The sequence below is a fragment of the Catharus ustulatus genome, chromosome 23, assembly GCF_009819885.2.
Source record: "Catharus ustulatus isolate bCatUst1 chromosome 23, bCatUst1.pri.v2, whole genome shotgun sequence".
NCBI lineage: Eukaryota > Metazoa > Chordata > Aves > Passeriformes > Turdidae > Catharus > Catharus ustulatus.
This window is the reverse complement of record NC_046243.1, coordinates 6056979-6070417: the sequence shown is the minus strand read 5'-3', so window position 1 is coordinate 6070417 and position 13439 is coordinate 6056979. Positions and strand designations below refer to the sequence as shown.

At 49.6% G+C, this 13439-nt stretch overlaps 1 protein-coding gene across 2 annotated transcripts; it reads right to left on the bottom strand.

Annotated features, from left to right (window-relative positions):
* Positions 1-2867: 2867 nt before the first annotated feature.
* LOC117006587 (gametocyte-specific factor 1-like) lies at positions 2868-13175 on the bottom strand. 2 transcript variants are annotated; one of them, XM_033079117.1, is made up of 7 exons: positions 12905-13175; positions 10229-10326; positions 8982-9108; positions 8300-8386; positions 7585-7645; positions 6724-6804; positions 2868-2901 (listed from the first exon to the last, which is right to left on the bottom strand). In XM_033079117.1, exons 1-7 carry the CDS (start codon positions 12924-12926, stop codon positions 2883-2885), a joined length of 495 nt encoding a protein of 164 aa, XP_032935008.1. In that variant the 5' UTR covers positions 12927-13175; the 3' UTR covers positions 2868-2882. The 2 variants fall into 2 exon arrangements, with proteins under 2 accessions (XP_032935008.1, XP_032935009.1); XM_033079118.1 differs by lacking the exon at positions 2868-2901 and adding an exon at positions 4204-5915 and having other exon boundaries at positions 12905-12987.
* Between the last annotated feature and the right edge of the window lie 264 nt (positions 13176-13439).

Genomic DNA, 13439 nt, shown 5'->3' with positions numbered 1-13439 from the left:
AAAATGACTCGCTGGAGGAAGGATGGGGTGTGAAAAGATAAAGAACAATGCCCCCCCTGATTTCAATGGATGGCCCATTAGCAGAACATCTGCCGTTGAGATCAGGATCACTGCCCCCACCTTCAACAGATGGCGACAGAATAGACCTTTTATCACACTCTGTATTGTAACCCAAGACACTGGGGGGATGTGCCAGGCTGGGACAGCCCCAGAGCTGGTGCTGAAAGGAGCTGTGCATGGGTGGGTGGGGGGCAGCTTGGGGCACATCCAGGCCCTTGCTGTGCTCTGCCCCTCGGGTCCTGAGAGGGGCCACACCTTCCTCTCCCTCTCTACCTGCCAGTGCTGCAGGTGAGGGGGGAAATGAAGGAAGAGCTTGGAGGGCAAAATGTGGCTGTTGATAAAGAGATAGTGGGTTTAAAATGTGAAACCAAGGGCTTGGATTATCTTCCTCTTGCTCTTAAGTTCTGTTTTGAAGTAATTCCAATCCCCACAGCTACAAAACACTTCTCAAATCAGAAAACACCCAGCAAAGAATGCAGAAAGTTGTCAGTGCTGTAAGTATGGACTTGCTGCAGAGGTGGGACCAGCCCGTGGCAGTGCTGGGCTGGGGCTGCACTGGTCCTGTCCAGGGTGGGCCCTGAGGGGCTTTGATATTGTGAGCAGCAGCTGGAAATGAGACTGATGCTTCAGGAGGGTGTTTGAGTGTGCCTGAGCATGTGGAAGAAATCCAGGAAAGGTTTTATGTTTTATGTCCCCGTATCATCTAGGATTGAGTAAATTTTCTCCCCTGCAGCTGTTCCCAGGGCTGTGTTTGGGATTTAGTATGGGAATAATGTTAATTAACACAGCAGTGGTTTGTGTTTACTCTAAATCAAGGACTTTTCAGTTTCCCAGGCTCTGCCAGTGAGCAGAGGCTCAAGAAGCTGGGAGGGAGCAGGACCAGGACAGGTGACCAGAACTGGCCAAAGGGAAATTCCACAGAGTCATTCCAAGTACATCAACTGGGAATGGTGGGCTGGGAGGGGTCAGAGGGTGGTGAACAACTGTAGTGGCCAGCACTTGTCTGTCTTGGGTTTTATCTCTCCCACTCTCTCATTGTCTTTTTTATTATTGTTAATTATATCTTTGTTTCAATTATTAAACTTCTTAACCTGCAAGTTTTACTTCCCCCCCCTCCGATTCCTCCTTCTGCCTGCGTGGGGAGCAGTGAGCTGTGATGTTTAGTTGCTGGCTGGGGTTAAATCTGACAAGGGAAACATTTTTAAACAAAGACTAAACCAGTCCGTATTTGATCACCTAAAACCAGTGAAATGGGAGTAAGGTATGTGCAGAATAGAGGGGGAGATAATGAGTGATAAGAGATAAAGATTGGGTGGGACTTAATTAATTCAGAAGGAAGAGTGTAGATCAGTACCAGAGGATGTTTGTACTTCGCCCAAAGCCTGCTCTGTGTCTGCCTCTCCCTGCTCACTCTGCCTCAGGTTAACCCTGTGTGATATGTTCTCAAGTAATTCGTGTTTTGTGAAAGATAAATCATGTTTGTAGAAATAAAGAATTTAATAAAGGAACTTTAGGAACACTGAGCCACAGCGAGGAGAAAAGATTGCTTCACAGGATTCCAGCGCTGCAGATGCTAACAAAGCCACAATTAGCAAGTTAATAGAACCAGCCCCAATAGAGGTGACTCGTTATGGGACAGGCCAGGAAACTCCCTGGCCATGAGGACTTGATAATCACCACCAATCAAGATAACCAAGGTCCTCAGGAAAACCTACATTTCAATACCCAGTTCCAGTAAACCAAAATCTGCACACATCAAAATTCATCGCTGCACCAAACTGTTTTTGTCCAGTCCACGCTGGAGAAAGGAAACTACATGAATATGGGAATCCACGGCAGAAACAAAGGGACTTTTGCCCCAGGCCAGAAAAACTGTATAAAAACGGACTGCCCAGGACCGCATGTGTGAGCACAGAGGGATCTGATACAAGAGATCAATCAGTGTGTGTGTTCACCCAGCACCGAACCCGGGCTCGGTGCTGTCCCTTTTGATTGTGGCTGTTGAGGACCGTGTTTCAGTCGCAAAAATAAAAATTGCTTCTTAAATAGTTTTAATTCGGCTTGATTTGTTTATTATCTATAAACCTGCAACGTCTGAGCACAAGGGGATGTGTGAAAAATCGACCTCCTCTAGTGCAGCACGCAGCCCGTGCAGCACTGCCATGGTAGACTGCCAAGTCTCAGCTGGAGGAGGAAAATTCTCTTGTTGTAGCAGGTGGAGGTGCTGTGGTTCCCCAGCCCCGTGTGAAGGAAAAGCTCTGCCAGCTCCCTGCTCTGCCCCAGTCTCCCCAAGGCCTGTGGGTGATGGAGCCCTTCCCTCCCCAGCCCCCTGAGGCTCCCTGCTCCAGTCCCAGGGGATTCCTGGCATCGTGGAGTTTCCCTTGTCTTCCCAGGCCTCCTTGGGCTCCTGTTCCACCACTCTTGGGTATCTTTGTGCCTTGGCTTAGGGAGGGGCAGGGCCAAGAGAAAGGAAGGGGGGCAGGGGAATAAAGGATCCAAGTCCTATCAATGTTCTGGAAAGGCACTGTAGAAATTAAAGTCCAGCAGGACTGGAAGTTATCCAGAGTTGCAAAATACAGGGCAGGAATATTGTCAGGGCCCTTGGCTGTGGTGGACAGTGCAAAAGGGAGCTGCTGCCTTGGGCCATTATGGGATGTCTGCATGGGGTGGGGTCAGGAAAGCCACTTGGCAAGTGATACAGGTCAGAACAGAAAGGGCAAGGAGGTAAGGAGAGTGAACCCTCCTGAGGGAACAAAGGGAGAAATGTTGACAAGGGACAGTGGGCTGGGGATATCCAGCCTGGAGAAGGTTCCCAGGAGATCTCAGAGTCCCTTCCAGTGCCTAAAAGTTAATAAAAAAAGAGGGAGAGGGTCTTCTTACACAGTGATAGGACAAGGGGAACAATTTTTAAATAAAAGAGGGAAGATTTAGATTGGATGTTAGGAAAAAATTCTTCCCTGTGAGGATGGTGAGACCCTGGCACAGGTTGCCCAGGGCACCTGGGGCTGTCCCTGGATCCCTGGAAGTGTCCAAGGCCAGGCTGGCCACAGTTTGGAGCAGCCTGGGACAGTGGAAGGTGTCCCTGCCCATGGCAGAGGTGGCACTGGGTGAGCTTTAAGGTCCCTTCCAACCAAGTCTGTGATTTTGTCTCTACATCCCATCTGCTCCCGGCAAGGACATCCAGCCTCCAGGGAATGGCACTGCACAACCCACCCAGCACAAGAGGCTGAGGATTCAACACAGCAGTCTGTGACAGCAAAGTCCTTACTCTGTCACCAGGATGGAGGTGCCCTGTGACACACCTGAAAAAATATTCTGAAAAAACAAGCAGAGAGAAATGAGAGCCCAGTGATGGCCAATACTGAGATTGGAAACATTCCCAGTGCTGGGGGAGGCTCAGCCAACATTCCCAAAGCACTGCAGGAGCAGCCTCCCTCTGCCCTTTGGCCTCCCTGCCCTTCACAGGAGGTGGCAGGGGCAGGACATGCTCAGAGACATTGCCCCAGTTATGGGATTTCAGGATGTGACATCACCCAGGATAAGGGACTGCAGGATGTGCTCAGGGACCTTGCCCAGGATATGGGATTTCAGGATGTGCTCCAGAACATTGCCCAGGATAAGGGATTTCAGGATGTGCTCCAGAACATTGCCCAGGATAAGGGATTGCAGGATGTGCTCCAGGATAGTTCCCAGGATATGGGGTTTCAGGTGTCTGGGCTGTGAGAGCTCAGATGTCTGGCACAGGTGGGCTGCACTCACCCTACAAGACAAACCCTCTTCTCATGGACCCTACCCCCACACTTCTTATGGTCTGGGGGTGTTAGAAGTCACAACCACAACCTTCCAGTCTGGTCCTTTCCAGAAGGGCTGGGCTACTGGATTCACTCCACACTGGGGGAAGAGGAGCAGTTCTCATTCACTGCCAACTAAAGGAGCTCAGGCTTAAGGTGCCCAATTATGGCATTTACCTGTAGAATTGCAGTGCTCTGGCCCACAAATGCTACAAAAGAGCTACAGCTGTCAAACCAGAAATGATCACAGCTGGTGTTTGTCACCACTTTCATTCCAAGTGACAACAAATAAATGAAGGTGGAAAGGAGAGCTTCGATGTCAGCACTTACTGACTCCAAAGAAAAGCAGTCACAGGGCATTTGAAACATTTTTATTCGAAACTGCTAATAAAAACATTGACATAAATTGACAGAAATTTAAAAGAATCCTAATTTTGCACATTCCAGTCAACATGTACTATTTTTTAGTGGTCGTATACAGATGGTGAAAATCCAGTCTTTAGAGGAAAATATGAAGGCATTTATCTCTTTCTAGACAAACGCTATGTCTGGCTTCTTAATTCTTTATAGTTGCATTTTTAGATCCCATTTTGTACTTCACATGTTTAGAAATATAGTGCTTGATCAGAACATTTTTTGTCCTAAACATGCATTTTTACTGATTTAAACTATTCCTACTCCCTCCCCCCCGCTCCCCCAATGCAGAACAGGTACCTGAGAGCTCTCAAACATGTTTTAAGCATTAGAAAACTGCAAAACTCTAATAGAAACTGGAAAAGCACCTCAGGGTCCTCCTGAAACTTCCCCTGTTTGGAGTTGGTTGTGATGCAAGGAACTTGCAGAGGATTCTCTGTTAAGGTCTGCCTGAGAAAGCCCCTCACACACAAAGATGACAAAGGCTGAAAGTGTGAAGGTGCAAAAGTTAAGGTCAGGATGCTCTCAAAGCAGTCTCTGCAAATGACAACACGGTTTAAAATCCAACCTGAACACTTGCCATGCACTGAGTGGACAAACTCAGACTCCAACAAGATAACAAAAACTGCATGGACAGAAAAAATACTTCTAAGTTTGGCTGCTCCTGATGATTTTAATCTCAGGCCCTAAAAAGGAAGATAGTTTTTGCTTTGTAAGGACACAACTCCTGGAGCCTCAGTTGCAGGGAGTTTGCTGCAGCTCCCCAGCAAAATCTTCTCCCAAATGTCAGGAGAATCCTGACAGAATCCTGTCAGGATTTCCCATATTAAAATGTCCAGCAGAAGTTCCACATAATCCCTCCAGGCTTCCTGAGAACAGCAAGATGCTTAAGGCACAGGGTAGAAATTGCTGGAAGTTCCTGTTGGGTCCTGACTTCCACTGAAATGGGACTGTAACAGCTGCTGCTGTGCCAGGCCTGAATTCTCTCAAATCTGCCATTCCTGCAGGACATTCCCCCTCCCATTGCTGCACCCCTCTGTTTGCAGTTAGCACTGACCACCAGCATCCAGCTCCAAGTGCACACAGTGTCAAGCCAAGGGACAACACTCTGGGGGGTATTTTCAGCCTGCCAAACTGTTCTGTTCCCACTATCACTTCTCTACTTAGGAACCTAATCAGATCCTGCCTCCCCTGTTTAAAACCACTCCCTCAGTCTCCACTCCTTAAAACCCTTCTGTTTCCCAATCTTCAGAGCACACAGAGCAGTCTCACAGATCTCACAGACCAAACAGAGACTGCCAACTGATGCTTTTCCTGTTCACAGGGAGCTACCATGACCCAGGGAAGGCTTTCTGAGTCTGTGTACATTTATCAGTCTATTTTTTCAGAACAGTAACAGTACTCATCAAGTAAAGCTGAGGGTAACTTTAAAAACAGATACTTGGGGGAAACACCTGGCAAACAAGGACAGTTCCACATATTCAAATGTTGCACAAAAACACATTATGCAACAAAAGCCCAGTGTAGAGAGTCCTGCCATCAGGGCCAGAGCATGTCTGTCATCTGCAGGAGCTCTCCTGTCCAAATCAGGGAGACACTTACTGCTGGGGCAAAACTAAGTTCCAGGGGGAGGAGCTGATACTTCGAATTCTGGAAAGGACAACATACAATTTTTGCATGAGATGGACAATGATACAAGTTCCCCCACACCCCCAAGGAACAGTGGCCTCTGCAGAGGCAGCACTTGTCCCCCTGGCAACAAGGCTTGTCTACAACCCACATTTCAGTTTGGTTTGCCACACTGAGCCCAGCACTGGCAATTGCACAGTCCCTGGCTGTGCAGGAGCTGTGTCTGCAGCGCCCTGAGAGAACCAGGTGTAGTTGCTCCCAGTGGGATCAGGGCAATCATTCCTCAAAGCATTTTTAAAGCATCTTTAAGCTGTTGCTTTGCTGCTAAAGGCAAATAGAAGTTTTAGATTTCAGCATTAGACACTTCCCCATGGGAAGCTCCTTCTCTCCCTCCCCCAGATGGAACTTGATAACTTTTTCCCCCAGTAGTGCTGGTTTAAGGACTCCCTGTTCCACCCCAGCTGACTTAGCTAGGACTGACAGTGACAGAGCACAAAGCAAAAGAACAATTTGGTTTAAGTCAGGGCAGGGTAGGGGGTGCAAGGGGATAATGAGGATGCTGTGGAAAGGTGTGTTTAGAGAGAGCACATGTGGTCAGGAAGCAGCTCTGCCTAACCTGGGCCACAGGAATGGAGCAAGGAAAGAACAGAGAGAATGCTTCAAAGGAAGGACACAGAGGATGATCCGAGCAGCAGATTCCCTTCAGAAGCTGCTGTTCAATAGAACCTCTCCTGTCCATGCAGTGGGAGCCAGCAGTTGCTGCTACAGGCAGAGATTTGAGGAGCTGTGCCAGCCCTGCCTGGGTGCCAAACCCGTGCTCAGTACTCACAGCCCTGCAGACACAGTGTACGGGAGGGTCTCAGGGGGCCGCATCCGTGGGGGCAACGAGTTGTTCTGGTCACTGATGGGGCTGGAATTAAGGGACTTTGGTTACTTCTGGCAAATGCACTGGCTCACATTTATGCATTTTACTGCAGCAAGGCCCTGGGGGATGGGGCTGTGGAGAGCTGGACGTGGTCTGAACACTCAAAGGTCCTTAAAAGAGTCTGACAGGTGGAAGCAGGCAGTGCTGCTGTCAGCCCCTATGGAAGAGCTCACACAGAACTCGGAGCTGCCAGGGGCAGGATTATTGCTGAACCATAAATGAACCTGTTCAATAAACCTTCCAACACTTTGGGCAGCTCTGGTGGTGCCACCACATCCCACAGCCAGCCAAGGCAGGCCCCTCCTGTTCAGAGCTGGGCACTAAGCTCCTCACTCCCCCTGCCCAAACCCTGCCCACGCTTTGGAAAGGGCAGGAGGGAGGATTCTGCTGACACAAGGCCGAACTCCAGCACATCTGCCAGGCCCCAGGGGACAGAAGCTCACAAGGGATCTCCCAAGGACTCAGAGGGACCACAAGGTGTGACCACCCTTCTCCCTGCACAATGCCCAGACATCCATCAGGCCCTGAACACAGGCCATGGGCAGGAAGAGCAGCCAGCCACAGCACACAGGAGCAGTACCTGTGCTCCTGAGGGTTCCCTTCTCTAGCCCAGGCCATATGAGGGAGCAGGTCACACTGAACCAGCAGCATCTCTCCCCCCAGGGTTGTACAGCAGCAAAGGCATCTCCTCCAGCCATTGAGGTGAGGCTGGGAGATGGCTGCAGTATCTGTTTAAACAAACACTGCTGTGCTTGCATTCCTTACCTGTTTATAGCAGAGTTGATCACACCCCACACAAAAGTAGACTCAGATCCCTCCAGCAACTCTGTGAAAGCAAGCAAATGTTGTGGCTCAGAACTAAGAAACCCCAGAAACCACCATCTGATCAGTGGCTTAAATGGCTTCCCACTGCCAGAGGGCAGGGCTGGATGGGAGATTGGGAAGGAATTGTTCTCTGGGAGGGTGGGCACACCCTGGCACAGGGTGCCCAGAGAAGTCCCTGGCAGTGTCCAAGGCCAGGCTGGACAGGTCTTGGAGCAGTCTGGGAGAATGGAAGGTCTCCCTGCTCATGGAATGAGATGAACTTTAAGGTACCATACAAGCCAAACCATTCAGGGATTCTGTGATTCTATGATCAGGAATATCTTTGTCATATTTTTACATGTTCAAGAGGGAGGAAAAGCTGACCTATGAGGAATGTGTCTGCTTCACTGAGGAAATGTTTCCACTGCTATCACTGCACAGAAGGTACAAAAGCTCTTATGGGAGGAAGGGATGATTTGAAATCTCTTTCCATGCTCATTCTGGCAGGCATTTTAGATTGTTCTCTATACCAAGCCAAGCCTGATGGGTAGAGATCCACATTCACATGAATGAGCATAAGCACAGTGTCCTACAAGGCAGCCCTGGCCTCACACTGTGGCCAGAGGAGCTGGAGGACATGGCCAGGAAGAAAGCAGCAGATGGGGAAGTTCCTCACCTGTTTCCCAGTCTTCAGCACATGGAGGTGCCTGCCATGTGCTCCCATTATTCAGCTGCTCCTCAGGGGGTTCACAGGACCGGCTCACTTCAGGAAGAGAGAAAATGCAGTGACCAACACTCCTTAAACCCATTAAACACTTTGGCTCAAACTGTAAAACATCTCTAGGCCTTAGAGGAAGCCCCACCCAATGCAGACAGTTGAAATCCTTCACAGGTAACTTCAAATTTGCCTTTTTCAATGAAAAAGAGAAGACTCTGCTCCCTGGAACTTTGAGCAGGAATGCTGGAGTGAAGAGGAAACCTGCTGACATGCATGCAGGCATCACTGCCTGTGCACCTCTACAGAAGCTGGAAAACTGTGTACCCTGTGGTGTGCAAGAGTTAAAGGGAGATCAGCTCTACAAGAGGAGCAGCCCATCCATGTGGCCATTAATGCATCCCACTCCTCCTTCCAGAAGCAGTTTTGAGTAAAACCTTTCTATTCAACAAACCTGATAACAAAATACATGCAAGGCCAGAGAGCATCTGCCACATTCTCAAGAAACTACTCAATAAAACCAAGCAAATAAGTTTCCCCAAAGCTGCTGTGTCACACAAAATACAGACAACCATTTGGCTCCCACTTTTGGGTTATTCCATGAGGAGGCCTCAGTCCCCAGGGTGCAAAGGGGGTCCCTTACCCACATCCTGCTCCACAAAGGCTTTGTCACTGCACTTCATGATGTGGTCACTGAGGTTGGAATGAGGAACCAGGTGACGAGCATTGAAGGGACATGTGGCCAATTTCTTTGCGATTTCAGGGTTGCTCTGGACAAGGGAAAACCAAAATTCTGTGCCACATCTCTCAAATTCATTTACCTCTTGTTGATACATAGGAAAAAAAAAGACTGGGATATTTGTAGTGTTGCTTTAAAAAATACAATAAGCAAGAAATTGCAGTGTATTACTTGATAACATTGTTCACCCAGCACACTCCTGCCAAAACGTGCAGGGGCTCAACACACAGCCCTCTACGAATGTTTGGTACTTGTCACTTAACTCTACCCCACACTTTCACTAGCTAATTAATATTTTTAAGGCTCTAGTTCCACCAAAATAAATTTATTTTACTGATACCAGGACATGCTGCCTACAACTACAACTTAAGTGGAAGGCACAGCAGTGCTGGACTGTTTTAAAAACACACTGGTAAACTTAAAAAGGGGACAATCAGGTTTTCAAAAGTCTCAGGAAAAAAACTCTGAAGTTCAGAAGGTTTAGAGAAACCAAATATGAGGACAACAGAGGAAAAGAGAGGAAGAAGTGTGTTGTATGAAATGATTTGTAATCAAATTCCTGATTAAAGATGGAGGGGGAATAAACCTCTCTCAAAGGTGCCGAAGCCAGGATGTGCAGTTTCTGCCAGATGCTCATGAAACAGCTGTTGGCAAAACCAAACTGCCCAGCCCTGCAGTGAAAGAATGAGCTGCAACATCACAGCATTTGTGCTCTGAGGGGCCCAGAGGGGTGCATGGAACTCCACGAGTCCTCTCTTCAGCTCAAAGTGGAAAAATGAATATGGCCCCCCTGTGAGCTGCTGGAAGAGACCAAAGTCTCCTCCCTGAACTAACTATGAAGGATCTCTGTCTCCTTCCAACAGAGCCAGACTGTGAATGGGTGGATTCCAGTGTGCCTGGAGCTATCACTAAACAAATCCTGAAGTTATATGAAATAGAAGTTAAACAGGGCTACTTGCCAGGAAATGCAGGAACACAGGGTGTGTATGCGTGCAGAGTCACTCAGACACTGCTGACCAGCTCTGTTGGGTTTTGTTCTTTTCTGATTCAGAGATGGGGCAACTGAGAGTTTTTAAAAACTTTTATTCCATTTTCAGGCCTTCTATCAAGCCCTAACAACTCTCTACAAACCCATTTCCCACAGAGCTCACCTCCTTACACTTCACCAGGTGATAGGGAAAGCGCCGTGCTCTGATCAGGTGGTGTTTAACCAACGGACACTGGATTAACCTCTCTGGATCCAGCATATCTGATGGAACATGAGAACAGGGAAGAGCAGCTGCTTAGGAAGAGGAGAATCAGTCACACAGTGCACTGGGGAAAACCCCACACCACCACATCAGGGCTGTGGCCTGAGGGAGTTAAACCAGTTGCTTTTAGTTTGAAAACATTCATTAAGGCAGGCACCTGCTTTGCATAACCAAATTAATTAAATTTGAAGTTCTCATAACTGGGACATTAGTTAAAACAGAGGAGAGTCAGCATCACTGTGTGTAATAACTCTTTAGGTTACCTCATTAGGGAGGCAACCACCCTTACTCCAAGGGAAAGTCAGCAGCAATTTCCAGCTCTCCTGGAGGAGGATCAGTGGGACCATGTCACACCCACCAGCACCTTCAGCAGCTGAACCAAATCTTTTTTCCATCAACAGCTCGTTTTGCTGGAGGCAGAATGTGAGGGAGTTGAGCTACATTCTGGAGGTAGCAGTGTGCCTAACATGGTACATGAGACTCTGAATGAAGCTTTTAATCATGTAATTATTTAGGAGCTGAGGTGTTACTAAAGCAGCAAAACCACTGAAGAACAAACAAACTGAACATGAAGCAGTGTGAATCTATGCATAATTTCTATAAAATATATTAAAATAGAAATATTAATAAATATGCATATTCTCAGTGAGGATGAGAGGCAGCCAGGAGGAGACACAAGGCCCCACTTCTGCCTGTGGGTCTGTCAGTGGGGTACACACCAGGGAGCCTGGCTGCTCCCATCCTTTCTGCTCTGCCACTCTTGTTGCCTGGGCTTTCAGCACATTTAGGATTTGATTCTGCAGGAGCTAACCCAGCTCCAGGCACTGGCTGCTGCTGCCTCTGCTCTCCTCTCTCACACACATGGCTCCATCAGGCCCCAGGCTGGCAGTTGTTAAATGCTGCTCCAGAAGTCCCAACGAGCAGAATTCATGCTGAAAGCCACTTGGAAAGAGAGGGGACAGACAGGATTCCCATTTCCATCTGGGCTGGGCTGTGCTGCTGCCTCTGAGCACCTCTACCTCAACAGTGCACTCAGGGGCATTAGAGCAGCTGAAAACCCACCTGGCTTTGCATTGGCCCAGCTGCCCCTGGAAGAACAATCACAAGTGGCTTTGTCACCGAAAACATTATGAAAAATAAAACACTCTAAGACTGTAATTTCACTATTAGACAGCAACATTCTCTATTTTGGCACCAGCTGCATGGGGGATGCTCTTCCAAACATCCCCTTCTTCCTTCTGAGGAGGGTTTCTTCTCCTTGAATGCTTTCCAACTACGGGCTCTGGCCAAGATACAACCTTTATCAGGCACAGTCTTCATTCTCAAGGCTAAGATACCCACTTGTGCACGTTAATCACTCATATATGTAAATACAGGATTAAGCACTGTCTGTTTAAGGAATTCACAAGACTAAACACTATTTGTTAGAGATTTTTCCAGTAGCTTCTCTCCCTGAACTGGCTCCACACAAGACCAAGTGCGTTGCCAGTGAAGGAAAAGGGGACAGAGATGAGCACCAGGGAAGAGCAGAACTCTCAGTGCTGCACTTCCAGCACCATAGGAGCAGCTCAGCAACCAAGCAGATGTAATTTATACATGGCTGTAATTTATACTGAGCTGGGAGACACGGGTGAAAGCCACGCTCAAACCAAAGTAATTTTGAGAGGAATGATGGATTTCTCTTTACAAACAAGCTGCTGGTAGATGAGACCAGCACTGAGAGATAAAAGAAACAATGGGATGGATTCCACTGATTGATGAATGGAAACAGATATCTGCCTTTACAAACTGTAGGTTTGCTGGTAAATGAAATTGGATATTGAAAGATGAAAGAAGCAATGAGGAAAAACCATTAATGCTATTAGAACTAAAAATTAAAAGGGAGGGTTACACATTAGAGGGCAATCTCGGGTATCAGGCATTCTGGGAAGTCTGTGCCTCTCAAGTACCTCAGCCAATGGAGAAACAGAGAGGGAAATGCGGCAGGGAAACTGGGATAGAAAGGAGGCTGCGTTCTCCAAAAATTGCAGAGATCCCGGGCAATGCCCCATGGCCTCTCCCTTTATTGGAATAAAGTAAAAGGACTCCTCTGTCTCCATTTTGGACATAAACCTCTGGTGTTTGTGGATTAATTCTCCTGACAGCTTTATTCAGTCAAATCCTGCAGGCCGGACCCTCAGCAGCTGCACCAGGATGTGGCGACCTGGGCTGGAATCACCGAGAGAGGGCCCGGGGGGCCCGCCCGGCTCGGGGGACAGACCCGGCCTGAGAGGGGACAGAGAAAAACCCGGGCCGAGAGGGGACGGACAAAAAACCGGGGCGAGAGGGGACAGAGAAAAACCCGGGCCGAGAGGGGACAGAGAAAAACCCGGGCCGAGAGGGGACGGAGAAAAACCTGGCCCTAGAGGGGACGGAGAAAAACCCGGGCCGAGAGGGGACAGAGAAAAACCCGGGCCGAGAGGGGACGGACAAACCGGGCCCGAGAGCGGCCAGGCCCCTGAGCTGCAATGTGCTCCCGGCCCTGCCCGCAGCCCACGAGCGCTCTCCCGTCCCCCCAGACCCAGCCCCAAGCCTCACCCAAGTCCTCCTCGAGCTCCATCGCGAGGCCGGGCGGGTCCGCTCCGGGGCGGGGTGTGCGGTCGGTGTGGTCCGATTCGGAGCGGGGCGTGGGGTCGGTGTGGGTCCGGGTCCGGTCCGCGGCGGGCTGTGGGGTCGGTGTGGGTCTGATCCGGGACGGGGTGTGGGGTCGGTGTGGGTCTGATCCGAGACGGGGTGTGGGGTCGGTGTAGGTTCGGGTCCGGGTTCGAGTCCGCCTCGGGTCCGATCCGCGGCGGAATGCGAGGTCGATGTGAGTCCGAGCCCGCCTCGGGGGCCGGCTGCAGGGATGAGTGTGGGCGTCGCTGTGGGGCGGGGCCGGCTGCGGGGATGGCTGCGGGCTGGCTGGGTGGTCGCTGTGGGGCAGGGATGGCTGCGGGGATGGCTGCGGGCTCGCTGGAGGGTCGCTGGGGGGTCGCTGTGGGGCAGGGATGGCTGCGGGGTCACTGTGAGTCGGGGATGGCTGCGGGGATGGCTGCGGGCTCGCTGGGGGGTCGCTGTGGGGCGGCGATGGCTG